General features: G+C 39.7%; 1 protein-coding gene across 3 annotated transcripts; it reads right to left on the bottom strand.

The window, feature by feature from the left end:
* Nucleotides 1-487: 487 nt before the first annotated feature.
* Nucleotides 488-6483, bottom strand: CDC42SE2 (CDC42 small effector 2). 3 transcript variants are annotated; one of them, XM_080607611.1, is made up of 4 exons: nt 5882-6483; nt 4137-4349; nt 3595-3696; nt 488-3049 (listed from the first exon to the last, which is right to left on the bottom strand). In XM_080607611.1, exons 2-4 carry the CDS (start codon nt 4188-4190, stop codon nt 2975-2977), a joined length of 231 nt encoding a protein of 76 aa, XP_080463737.1. In that variant the 5' UTR covers nt 4191-4349; nt 5882-6483; the 3' UTR covers nt 488-2974. The 3 variants fall into 3 exon arrangements, with proteins under 3 accessions (XP_080463737.1, XP_080463736.1, XP_080463738.1); XM_080607610.1 differs by lacking the exon at nt 5882-6483 and adding an exon at nt 5173-5308; XM_080607612.1 differs by lacking the exon at nt 5882-6483 and adding an exon at nt 5173-5305 and having other exon boundaries at nt 4137-4274.
* Nucleotides 6484-14326: the final 7843 nt, after the last annotated feature.

Below are 14326 nucleotides of genomic sequence, written 5' to 3'. Positions count from 1 at the left end.
CCCCCTGCCCCTTTACCTTTAAAACAAACAAACAAACAAAGGAAAACAGATACAGTGATGAGACTGGCAGACTACATATAAAAGACTTAATCCTATACCCCTTGTAAGCTACTTCATTTCTGACTACGAAAAGATACCATAAAAATTCCATCAAGTCACAGCAGTAACATTTCATTGCCACATTGCGTTGTTGGTGTAAGGTTGTCACAGCCTACAAGGTTAAGAGGTTTGACCCTTTGGTGTCATTTGCTGTTTTCAACTTGATTGGAATAAAATAAACAAAAAGCTCCAACAACAAAAAACCACCCCACACTGAACAGCCTGTATAGAGCAGTTGACAGAGACTTGATGGAAAATTGTGCTCTCTAGTGGAGAAATGTGATTTTGCACAATAAAGTTTCAAACCATGCTGCTTCATCCACCTGACCAACAGATCTTCAGTGCAGAGAAAAGTATCAAGATTTTGACAATATGAAAAGAGTGCAAGTGCCTTTTTCAACAGATTTATTATAAACTAGATAGGTTTATACTGAGTTACATGACAGACTAGAGCTAAATAAGGCTTCTAATTATACAAAGAAAATAACCTGAAACATCCTTTTATGCTTGTTTACATTTAAAAAATAGTGGCACTTAATGTAATAAAAAAACGTTTTGTTAATAATATGACTACTTGGTTAATTTTACTGTAGTCCTAGATAATACTGTATAGTCTGATGAATAACATTTTTACACTAGGTAATGCTGTTTGGTTTACAGAATCAGGAGTAGGATTTTTCTACAAATAAGCTGAATAAAATTATCTCTGTTGATTTATTTATAGCAAGAAGAACTATCATGACCCCCAACTTCTTTATTTGTAGTCATGCATACACCACTCTGTTCTTAAATATACTGAATGAGTCTTCAGGAAATACTAACTCTCTAGCTCGTTTTCTTGTAGTGTTAAGAAAAATATAACCCATTTTCTTCATCACAGCTGTCCTATGTTTATTTTTTCTTGGCAGGTATGGACTAATGAACACATGAATTCAGTTTAATAGCAGATGAATTAGAATGAATTTTCAAAGAATAATTTGGCCACTTTATGCTTCCTCAACAGTATACAGAATTTAACTTCTTTGAACTCTGCATCCTAACTAGGTTGCTGGAATAAGTCTGAAGTTAGAAGACAAAAATATGAAAGTGTTTAAAAAGCTAAGTTTACGGTTAATGTGCTAATTTTAAAAGGTATTAAAATATGGCATGTTTTTAATTCAAAAGCAAGGATCTAGAAAGATGTGGGACATTAGATTTCTCTTTTACTCTTTTATGTGGTTGCTGAATGCGATGATCAGCTGTTGACTATTACAGAAAGTAGCATTCTCTTCCTCTTTGGCCCTTAAAGATGAAATATGGGAAGGAAGCATGGGGAAAATGTTTTTTTTATAATGCATACAGAAACCTACCTTTCACGCTTTAAGTTACCTAATATACTCAGAATAGGCAGCCTAAGACTTAAGCAAAGCCAGTTTAAAAAAGTATCATAAGCCACAAACATAATCATAGAAGTTAAAAATCTGCCTTCCAAAAATCTAGCTGGCAAATCTTTTGGTTTCTTGTTTTTCATGAAAAAAGTTTAATGGATGATCTTATGCCTAGAGCAAGAAAGGGAGTGTTGCACTGACTTTGGGAATAACTGGTGCTGATTTGGCAGTAATTTAAACAGTTGTATTTAGTTAATCCCACAACAGCAAACTTCACAAGTTTTTGCACTGACAGTCATTCATAACTTTAAGTCAGAACAGTTGTCAGTGATAAAAGGAAAATCTCTATTTCAGCAGTTTTGTCAGTTCTTATTAGTTTTTCTATTAAGTGATATAAGAGAGAAACTGTAGTTTGGGTATGGCTAAATATCCATATTTATGAAGTGCTGGAACTCTAAAAGACAGTTTCCATTTAATATTCTCCTGGCTCTATCATTTAAACCATACTTTATTTAACCCATATCATTTAAAATCATACATAAGAAAAACTTCAGTTCATCTAAGAAAATGGTTTTGAAATTAAAGAGACAAAAACAAGTGATACCCCTTCCAGTTCTGTGCAGTTATTGTTACAGATAGGTAATACAGAGAGATCTTAAATGTATTTAGCTTAAAATTCAATAGTATTCATGCAAAATTAGCATAAAGTTGTGAGCATGCTGCAGCACCACTTCAAATTAACTGATACCTGATATCATTAGTTTTGTTGTATTAATACCCTGTCAGTTATACTAGTGCACATACAGAGGGGAGGCAGGCCAGTAACTGAGAGAAGTACTTGTTTTTCTAAGCCTCATTTGGGAGTGGGTAGGTCTGCAAAACCTGCCTTTTTAGCTACAAAAGCGTTATCACAGCAAGGCAGAAGTTTCACTGGGTTTTGCAGACTCAGATAGTTAAGTCACATTAGAGTTGGTTTGCTATTGAAAGTCATGGAGAAAAATACTAAAGTATAACTCAGTAAATTAATGCCTTAAGTTGTAAGCCATCCAAAAATTAGGTCAAAAGTTATGTTATAGGCTACAAGATCCTACTTAGATATTCAATTTAGCCCACAAAGGAAGTACAAATGTGTTATCTTCCAATTAAAAATAAGTCTCGTTTCTTGAGGGGAAGAGACAGAGAGATACCAAAACCCCAGACAATTCATGCCAACTTCCAGTCCCATCCTACAAGACAACTCTGAGGATTTTGGAACACAGCCAGGAAGTCATCCAGTGATAAGTTACTGTTGCTACTACAACGTGGTTGCTACCACGACAGACCGTTTTTAAGAATAATTGCACAATAGCTTCTGAAGGAGTTGCTGGAAAAGAACGCAAAAGCTCGCACTGACCTATTATAATTCAAGTACTCTCTCTACTTCATGATAAAGAGGCTTTAGAGAATATGAAAGCACAGTCCAGGAGATCTTCTTAAGACAGGGCAAATGTCAGACTTCTTTCAATTTCCTATAGCTCAGCAGTTGCAGAAGTGCCATTTGTGTAACCGCCTTTAGACTTCATGTGGTCCTGAATTGATGCAGTCTAGAAGAAGGGGTAGAGTGAGTTAGAATTAAGAACATTCATCTTACAAAGTCAGGTTGTCAGAGCAATTTCTAAAAGCAGAAATTTGAAGAAGCAGACAGTGCTAGGTCCCAATAGCAGTGGGGAGAAATAGCAACTGAAAAAAAAAAAACCAACTTGGAAGTTCTGTGTTAAGTCAGTGCACAAAATGGGTATTGCTGTCCAAAATCCAACTGTTCTTACATCTCTCAACTTGGCACAACTTTGATTTTGGGTGATGTGAAATCTGGACCTAGTGTCAAGTGCTTCCATAGAATCATTATCCCAAAAGGTTCTCTTCACATGTAGAGACGCTGGGGAAGTCAGACTGTCTTGTGGAACGTATCTTCTACAGTATCTTATGCTTACAAACTGAGGGGCAATTCGGGGGGGGGGGGGGGGGGGGGGTAGGGTGAACACAGAGACAGGTGTTTTTTCCTTTCATGATATTATCTAGTATTTTAGTATCTACTGGCTCTACAGGGTACTGAATTGAGATTCCTGCTTATCCAAGAGCGCACACTTACTGATGAAAAGTCACTACTCATCTCTCTTGTCCCAACATGCGCGTTGTGGACGAAGTTCATTGGTTCTCCTATCATGTTCCGGTCCAGTCTCCGACGCCTCTTCTATAAAAAGAAAGATATCTTATCTACTCAGAAAATATGAGGCAGCTTTCAGACAGAAACAAGGAGCAGCAAAGAAAAAAGACAGTTCTGACTCCCCAGTGACTCCTTGTGGCAACCAGGCTGAAGCTTCACACTGGTCACACTATGAGTGGGTCAAACTCACCTTTATTACTGCTACTTGATTTTTAGCAAAAGCTTTCTTGAATTTTGGAAAAGTCAGTCCCCTACATATAGGGTCTGAGAACTGCAAACATTCATACAGGCAAAGCTTCTGGCAAAAAACGTATAAAGCTTAAACACAGCATAACATATCCATTCTTAGCTTTTCCATTACTTAGTCCAATTTAATCAAAACAACATGATAGTAAAAGTGTTTTATATTATAACCAAAAGATAAAATTACAAACGTGATAAAAGATGGCAGTTGCGCATCTACCTACCGGCTGGGGTTGTTCACCATTGCACCAGTTAAAACAAACCAGGAATTCAGTCATTTTATGTTTTCAGTAGGTTATACGATCTTGTTATTTAATTATTTCTCTGGGAGTTAAAGCAGTACAAGGACCAAGATGCGGTTCCTAAAGTGAATTTAGGAAGGAATTGCTTGAGCAGATTCACAGATAAAGATCACAGAAAGCATCTGATGAGCATACCTAGAAAGAAATTATTTAATTTATACTAAAATATCTAAAATTGTAACAGTTATTGAGCAACAGACATTTCAACAAGACTGAAACAAGTCTGTAAGAGAACTGTTTTAGACATACCTGCATAGAGTAGCAGTATCAATTTAAAAATCAGTATGTTCACATCAGAAAACAGCATGAAGAAGCATGCACATTTATTCCCAGTCAGAGAGTAGAATATATTCTAGTTTCTTTACAGAAGTGTAATTAAAGCAACGCAAGAATTAAACTAAGTCTTGTTTAACAGTCAATGACCCTGTTGTAACTAGAGCTGGCCAAAGCTTCTCAACTATTTAGTATTTCCAGAAAGAACAGCTTAGAAGCACAGCAGACCGAACACTTAAGCTTCACAAATATTTGCAAAATAAAGTATTCTTACATCTTACATAGTTGCTCTTCACTGACACAGGGAAGTTCAAAGTAAAGAGAACTCTACAACTCCAGAAAGCCATTAAACCAGAAAAAAGAGCTTTTTATATCAGCAACAGAACCAGTTCATCAGACAGAGCCCAGACCTTCCCAGAACACGTAGAATTATGAACACAGCAATCCCAAATCAGAATCATAAACAGGAAACTCGTGGACTATACATATCCTAAAGCTATGATAAAACCCAACAGTGTAGTCTTAGTGACTTGTTTATTTTATTTTTTATTTTTTAACATACATCCCCCCTCAAATCAAGCTCAGGCATCTATAGTAGCCTTTCATATCAACTTTTTCACTCCCTAGAGCATTAAAACAATGTAATAACAGGTCAATTTATTGATAAGTTCTTTAAAAAGCTTACAGCTTAACAGAAGTTGTAACACCATAAATTCAGCCTTTCTAAATCAATACTGAAGTCTTCACAAACTGCATAAACTCCCCCTATCGCAGGCATTTCTTATGTAGTCCCACAATTACGTAATTAGCACATAAATTTCTTTCACCTTTGTAGTTTTATTTCACTTTGTCACTTCTCACACTTGAAGCAGATTTTTTTAATTTCTGCCATTTATCTTTCAAAGTGTTTGCGACCTTTGCTTCCTAGCTTTAGGTGGTCTATGTGATACATTATTGAAGAAATTAAAACCTTCATTTTATCCCATATGGTTTTAATACAACTCATTAGCTGGCTAAATTACCATTTTTCACCCCACTTCATCCTCTCACAAAGGCCTTTATCACCACTGGTGTCTTGTACGGCCGCAGCAAAGCAGGGACAGTGGTCCCCACAACCGCAACAACACGCAGAAACCAAAGCTTTTGCCCACACTTCACAGAAAGTTGCAGACTATTTGGGTTTATTGCATATTAAGGAGATTATCAAATTTTCTTAAAAATCACAAAGTGTGTCACTGTACTCTAATAACCTATTTTAAAAGCAGACTTACTGGGGGGTGAAATGAGTTTACCAGAGTCAAATTAGACATCGAACATCCCCATACCAAAATAGAGGCCGTACACCCGCTCTCCTCCTGCTGTACCCCGCAGCCTTCAGCCTCAGCAGCACGTACCTGCGTGTCACCCGCGGCTCCAGGAGTCCTGCCGGGTGCCACCTCCTCATTCAAGCACTGGCAAGCAGCCAGCTCCTGCCTCAGCAAACCCAGCACATTTGCAGTTGATACTCCTTGATTATAATCCTGACAGCTAAACAAGACCACTTTGGTGTGAATCCGCACCCAGGGATGATTCCTTTGCTCGGTAACTTGCTGCAGAAGTCTATCTGGCAGTGCACTTCATGCTTATCTACAGGTGTCAGAAAAGGAGAATGGAAGCCAAAATGGTGCTCTGGTTTGGCGTGAGATTTGTACAGCAATGCAGTTTTCTCAGCGCTACCCATCCAGCCTGTGGCTCACTTCCACTCCTGCGGCAGCCCTGCAGGTGTCATCCTGGCAAAGAGCAGCGCTAAACGTCTTCCTGTTGTGTTCTGCAACGGGGCTCTTCTTTTCCTCTGCATGGGTCAGGGTGTCATCCTCCCGAACAGAAATGTCCGCACAAGGGTATGGGACACCACCTTCCTCCTGGAGACTCAAGGTTTCCACAGTAACTGGAAGAATTTAAAAATCTTAATGTGCTCAGGCTCGCCCAAGACTAATAAAAGCCAACAAGAATCCCAAAACTGAGGAGAAAACAACGTTTTGTCACTGTTGGCACACAGACCAGAACTGGACAATATCCTGTTGTTCTTTCTCTCTGTTTTTCCCCATAGCAGCAGCAGCATCAAGAAGAGAGAGACAAAGGGCCAGGGAAACGGCTAGCACGCGCAGACACAGATGTTGGATGCGATGGGCAGGATACACAGCCATGCTGCAGTCCGTGGCGTTTAAGTGCCCCAGAGCTTTATGAACATTTAGATATATTTCACTGAATGTAACAGTCAATTTGTCCCACCATTTCTATACATTTAAAAGTATTGAAAATATTCCTGTGTTTTACTTATACTAATTCTATAGGAAGTGTAGAACGTTCTCCTGAATGAAAACAAAAGGATCTCCCCTTTCCATCGACAGGAGATGAGCACCATAATCTTAATAACAGACTAAACATGCCCATTCTCCACAATTGCCCTACAGACTCAGGGTCTAGTCATGGCAAATCCTTGACTCCGAGCTGCTGGTGAAAGGCAGCGTGTGCAAAGTTAGCGGCTGCTACCTCACCTCAGCTGCAGGCTGGATGTCCCTGCCTACCCCAAGTTGTTAAATGCTGGCAACTTCTGAGCCCAGTTGTCATTTTAACTCCTCCGGCTCTGTCAGTACTGTATCGACGGGGAGAACGGTGTTTCAGCCTGACTGCCTTTCTGAGATCCCACTGGTCTGTGCCTGTAATTTGTGTGTTATCCTGGCTTTGCTCGTTTTACTGATATTGTGCTAAAATCCTGAAATGGCTGTATGGGTACGTATCTGAACGGCAAGGTATGGGAAAAAAAAAAAAAAAGACAAGTGGAACTTGTAGATAAAAATTAGTTTAGTTAGCTTTGAGCATGGCGTGAAACTCAAGGTGCCTCAAAGTCACCTTGCTCCATGACAGGTGAAGATTTAAACCAAGCACAAGAGAACCCTGACTTTGGAAGGGCCTCAGAGCCACGCAATAAAAACGCTGCTTTACAGTCGCAGAGCTGCCCGGGGACAGCCCCTCATTAGCTAATTGCAGGCCCGTAATTACACACAGGGCCCCACACAAGCAGTGACAGGGCGCCCCGCGGGCCGACCCACCGCAGCGCCTGAGGGGGGCCCCAGCGCCGCACCCCTCGTATTTCCTTCCCCCCCCCCCTCCCCCCGCCTTCAAGGCGCGTTGGTGCAGCCCCAGGCGCGGCCGCCTCCCCTCCAATGAACGCCGCCGAGCGGCCGAGCCGCGGCCCTATCGGGCGCGAGCCGAGCGCTCCTCGCCCAATGGGCGCGAGGCTCCCCGCGCCGCGCGCTCCCGATGGGCGCGGGAGCGGAGGGGGAGGGGGGGAGGCGAGTGGTGCAGCAGCACCACCCAGGGGCCGCGGTGGCTGGTAGTAACGGTCTGAAATAAACGTTTAAATTTAAGGACGGCTCAATTGAACGTTGAGGTGCAGGTACATCACTCCAAATAGGAGGCAATGCGCTGTTCTCAACCGAAGAGCTGCGTAAATAAGCAGGAGTTCTGCCTGACAAAGCTGAAGGGACGCTCCGTCCCTATGATGGAGCAACAAATTTGATGTGGAGCTTACTGAAGGCGGGTTAGTCGCCTTCCTCCCCGCAGTTAAAAATACGTGGGGCTGAGGAACGATGAGAACCAGATCAAACTGGCCACATACGTAAAATGCTTATTGTTGTCAATGCGAGAAGTCTTACCTTACCTGGATCAACAACGGCCACGTTTTCTGCCCCCGCTTTCCTCTTTGTCCGAGCACTCGTGGTGGTTCCACCAGAGCCTCCACCCAGAACAAGGACTCCATAATAATCCTTGGCAGCACGCCTGGCTGCTGTATGTAAACCGAGGGAGCTCATCTTCTGCGCTCCTGGTTTCAGCAGCCGTAGGCCAGGACGGAGACAGGAACAGGACAGCGCTGCTCCAATTGCTGCCATCTTTCAGTGAGCGGGAAGCTGCAAGATAAGGAAAGGCACCAGTTAGTGACAGAAGGCAGAGGTCCTATTTATTTATATGGCTGGATGAGTCTCCAAGGCAAGAATTGTAATACTAAACCTTTGTTGCAGCCAAGATACTAGTTTGCAGACTGATTACAAGCAATTTGGGGAAAAAAAAAAATAAGAAATTAATCATGGCCTCTGCCAGGAAATTTAAATTTCCTACAAGCAAATGAATTCTAAAAAAGGGTAATAATTTTTTTCAGCATATTTTGGCAGGAAAGTGCATCTGATGCTATAGTATAGCTGATGCATTTGCTGTAACATTTACTGCTACTCCAGTTGCAATATCACTACCCTGAACAGATGAGTGCCACAAGAAAGAAAAGGATTTCCTAGCTTCCTTTTGCCTGCTTGTGAAAAACTCCACCATCAAACCTGGTCAGTGGCTGTTCCCACTGAAACACACAGAATAAATCCAAAAAACCTGTTTAGCCAAAAGGTATCATTAATTTTGATAGGACAGTAAACACCTTTCAACAGGTTTTGACTAAACACCTACACTTGCATGGATGTTACTGAAGGGAAGGCATATTGGGAGAGCACACAGTTGGTGTCTTTACAAAAGATGTTCAACAGCATGTTTTCCACCTGACTTTAAACACTGGAAAACTAGCAACTTCCATTAGGCTGCTGGAGGACAGAAACATTGTTTTCACGTGGGGAGGTGACAAAGGGCTCAGATTAACTGTTCTATCATTACTCTGGTAGGCTGTATTTACATAGGATATCACTCTTTACACGAGTCTCAGGTGATAGGGAAAAAAAGTCTTGCTCATCAAGGCAATAAGCTATATTGTTAATGTAGAGGCATAGTTTTCTCCTTACCAATGTACACATGGTCTTGCTTTCATGCTGTGCTGGGGTATATATTCATTTAACCACGTGAAGCAAAATAGCTCGACCTTTTCTATTGTCTGACATAGCCACGTTAATGACAGTGCACAATTAATTCCTTCTGTACGTTACTGTTTTAGAAACTAACGCATTCTATGTGTACAGATTTTGAAATTATTCTATACCAAGTTTTAAGTGATTTGGTGCATTAAGTTGCAAGCCTGTGAAAGCTTAAGTCTGCTGCAACTTTTCTACAGACTGCCCCCCACACTGCTGTTCACCTTTGCCAAGCAGGGTGTTTGATTTCCTTCCTTAAGCCCCATGGCTTGACATCATAGAAATAAATGGATAGATGGGAGCACAAACTAGAAGGAACAGAAACCCTGAGTAAACAGGTGCGGCCAACATCTATGCTTTAAAGCTACGTGGCATGTCATGAGCAACACTTCGATTACAGACTGGAGGTAGACTTGTTATCACCCAGATGTCATTGCCAACAGTCACTGCTGGAAGAAAAACAGTTTCTTCACATGAGCACTGTTGTGACACTGCCAGGTACCAGCAGCACATCTCTTTCCCACCAGTTTTAGTCATTTGAGATATTCTCCATGTAGACTGTCAAATCACATATTACATCACAGATCTATAGGCTACCCTGGTATCACAAAGGACTGGTTAGAAGATGTATGGCGGTGGTGGCAGGGATGGGGTTGTCAGGTTTTGGTGTCTGTGATTCTACAAATAGCTTTGCTGAGGGCTGAGGCAAGTAAAATATGTACGTGTGCACTTCAAATTACTGACAATCAGTACTACTTGTGCCAAAACTACTTGGATTTCAGCTGATACTTTGATTTAAATAAAAAAAAAACTTTGCTACCTTGACACACTGTCTTGCTGAAACTTAGTGCATACTATTTTGCCTAGAATCTATAGCCATATTAATATTCATGCTGTTATATTGTGGTCCTGCAGGTTTACATCACTAACCCCTAGTTCAATATATAGCATTCACACAACTAACCCAATAAAAAGAAAAAAAAATCAATTAGACTACTTAGATTTAATGAAATTTTAAAAATACTTACTCCTGCAGGTCAGGGCATTAGAAAGCCAAGCTCAAAATTAAAATAAAGGGAGAAGAGCACTGCTGCAAAGCAAACAGTAGGTGGCAGAAAGCATCTACTAAATTACAGTTGAGGCTAAATCAGCCAGGGAACTCTATCAGATGCAAGAATCCCAACAGCACAGTTAGAGGAACAACCTTCATATTATTTATGCTCTTATCACTCAGGTCATGACACAGCTTAAAAACAGATCAAATATTCTGTTGCCGTTTTCCAAAAGGAAACATATGAACATGGCAGAGTTACCACTGCCAGTGAAAAAGCCAGATTTCACTGAATTAAAAAATTATCTAACGTGAACCTGAACAGTGATGGGAGGGGGTACCCAAATTAAGTATCGAGATTAACAGTACTAGTGACAGAAGCCCAGGAAACCAAGATTCCCCAATCAGCACTGATAATCCACATATTAATCCACTCAGAAAGCAGAAATTCAAAGCAATACTGCACATTTAAGTATTAATTCCACCACAGTGACTTGATAACTTAAAAGTAAGTCATATACCAAGTATGAAACAGTACAGGGAGATTGTTTTAGAGCTGTAATTTTATCCATTTCTCTAAACAATACATTTAGCTGTACCTCTTCACCTGGATAAAAACAAAACAAAACAAAACAAAACAAAAAAATAAGAAAGTGTCCAACACTACATTTATCTAAATGATAAATCATTTTTTCCTAAAGCCAAGCAAGACTAAATGCATACGGTAGTAAAATTACTCAATCTAGCTGTACATGCATTAGATGCCAGTACACTGTAGTTACGTTAATCCAACATGGCATTTACTTTTTATGCATTAAGACATAAAAGAGTAGCATTTGAAAGACTAACATCTAATGGAGATAACAAATTATAGCTTTAACTGACATAACTGAGAGTTCACTGAATTAATAAAGATGTTATAATAGCTGCCCAAACTTTCCCCAATTTGTTTTCCCCCCCTTTAATTTTAATAAAATCTCTCTCTAAAAGTTTCTTATTCATATGAGAACAGAACTTACTACAATTTTAAGGGAAAACTGTCAACTATATTTTTACATGTGTTTGTGATTCCTCAGGCAAGCACTGCAAGGTTTTCTTCATTTGATTAGGAATTCCAAAGAAATGCTAAAACATACAATTGCAAAAGCATCAATTTCTATGCTTAGAATTCTCATTTTCAGTAACAGTGGACGTGATTTTTTTTGAAAAAAAAAAACAACAAGCAAACAAACAAACAAAATACTTCAAAGAACAAACAAGCAAACTAAAGAAAAAAACAGAAAACAAGAGGCTACAGCTTGAAACACTAAATTGGATACTACATGAGGCAACAGAAAACAAGAAATATTAAAGGAAATTAATTCTGATCAGTATACTTCACGGAGGCTTCTAATTCCATATTATACTTAAATAAGAACAGTTCAAATTCCTAGATTCTAGTTTTGAAGTTACATTACAAAATAAAAAAAACTTAAAACAGTATTTATTTATGTACATTCTGCTCCAAAAATGGACTGTAGAAATTCTTTACATTTCTTTTAGAAACACACATAAACCACAGCACAGGTCAACAATCCACTGACAATTAAGACAAGACAAATTCAACCTAAAGAAAATACACCTGCGGAAAGTTCTAATCTATTACTACTTCAGTAACAGCATTTCAGTGTTGCTTCAGACTACTTTAAGGAATTTGTTCTGCTTGCTCCAAAACATCATTGCAGTTGACTATATGTTGAATGACTACTCGTTACAGTAGGTCTTTCACAGAAAAAGATGAACATTAGCAGTGGGAAATTAGGACTTCAGAAGGTTATGAGTCCAGGCATGTACACAATGTGTAAATCATCTAAAACTGAAGAAAAAAGGAGGCACCCCTCTGGTGCCCTACCATACATGCTTTGTAGAAAGTTTCACGCAGCCTACCCTTCGTCTTACTTCAATACATGCCATTTAAATTACTACTTAAAAATAACAGTCACAACACAACTAGTTTGTTAGACTCTAGGACCAAACAGTTTAAAGCTTTTTTGCCAGTCTAAACCAGATGTATGTTCCTTTGAATGGGAATTCACACCGAGTGCTGCAAGTAATTAAACTCAGAGAGATGGATATCAACCTCCATACAACATTTATCATCAGTGATCTCTAATAGTTTGTTATGCTGCTCTCACACAGATTATCTCACATAACCCCAAAGCACACATGAATAATTTGTTTAGGAAAAAAGTTAAATGCAGTAGTTTTTCCTACAGACAACTAAATTTCACACGAAGTAGAAGTTGTTTAGTTTTGGTTATGCTTCAGTTAGTTACACAATGTGAAGAAACTACAACTTTCAGTCCTGTAGACATCTGCCTAGACCAGAGTCTTCCCGTTGAACCATTACAGAAGCAAGAGTTCATTCATCTGACTCAAACACTTGTAGAAGCACAAAGTCAATAATCTTTGTATTGTGCACACATCAGTTCTGAGAATCTTGTGTTCTGCCTTTTTATTTTATTTTTTTTTAATTTTTAAATGACTGCTCTCCAACCCATTCAGCTGGAAAGTGATTCAAAAGTTGCTTTGAAGCTGTTCTTAAGTTACCTGACAACAACATAAAAAAAAGCTGCTTCAATAAGGTGAACTTTCAGGCAAATACACTGGAAATCTCATCAGATCCATGGCATTGAAAGGAGACCACAACTGCCTGAATCAAAGCAGTTTCAGTGAAACAGTCAGGCTCTCAGTCTGGGGACCAGAAATGAACTTTAATAACTATCATTCCGTATTTTGTCTGAAAATCATGTATGCCAGACACCAAACAACTCTTAAGAGTTCTCAGTACCAAAAGAACAGATGGAAAAATTAGAGGTATTCAAAGAACTGTGATGATTAGGTTCCCCTATATAGATATATAAAAAGAACTTACATTATAATAGTATCAAACTGCATAGCATTACAAAAGAAGGCAACTTTAATGGCTGAAATGAAAAATGTCGATGTTACTGATTATGAACATTCTGGAATTTATAATAGCAGAGTGGACTGTTACTAGTAACAACTATAGCCCAATTTAATCAAAGTCTGCCCTCATTCCAGAGAATGCAGAAATGATTAACTTGTACAAGTTATTGCATGCTCTGCTTTCGTGTCCTCCTAGCAGGTTTTGCTGTTAACTGCTTCTCTCTTTCAAGTTCCTTCTCACATTGTTGTTCTCACTCTAGTTCTTCTTTCTGCCTCTTTTGTTGCAGCTTAAGTGCTCTTTTCTAATCAGAAAAGTTCTATGGCTGTATTTAATTTGGAACTGTAAACAACATCCCTCCCATTCTCTTAACGTTCTCTTCTCCAGTCTACCCAGGTTATGATCAAATGTTGCATAAACAATTTATCTTTTCTTCATCCCTTCTACTTTCATGTTTCCTTTTAGAAAGAGCAACTCTGTGATCCACACAGGGGAGAAAAAACAAACCATTTTCTCCTCAGTCTCACTAAAAGTCATCATCTATGTTTACCAGACAAAGCGTATACTGTGCAATGTATTGCCTCTGAGAGAAAATTCTCTTCCTCTCCCATTTAACAGTGGTGGTACTGAAGCACCCCAGTGAGCCCCCACAATATGTGACAGCAACCTATCTGCGACCTATCTCCTCCTGTGGCCCCGCGGTCCTGTACTGGATCTGGCTGGGATGGAGTTATCTTTCCGTGCAGCAGCCCATACAGTGATGTGCTCTGCGCTTGTAGCTAGAACAGCACTGGTATCACACCAGTGTTGTGTCTGCTGCTGAGCAGTGCTGGCACAGCATCAAAACTCCCCCCAAAGCCAGTAGGTAGGCAGTGGGCAAGAAGTGGGGAGGGGACATCACCAAGGCAGCTGACCCAAACAGATCAAAGGGATATTCCATACCATATGATATCAC

The sequence above is a fragment of the Anser brachyrhynchus genome (assembly GCF_964034855.1).
Source record: "Anser brachyrhynchus genome assembly, chromosome: 11".
Taxonomy (NCBI): Eukaryota; Metazoa; Chordata; class Aves; order Anseriformes; family Anatidae; genus Anser; species Anser brachyrhynchus.
The sequence above is the reverse complement of the archived record's forward strand: the minus strand, read 5'-3'. Positions and strand labels throughout refer to the sequence as shown.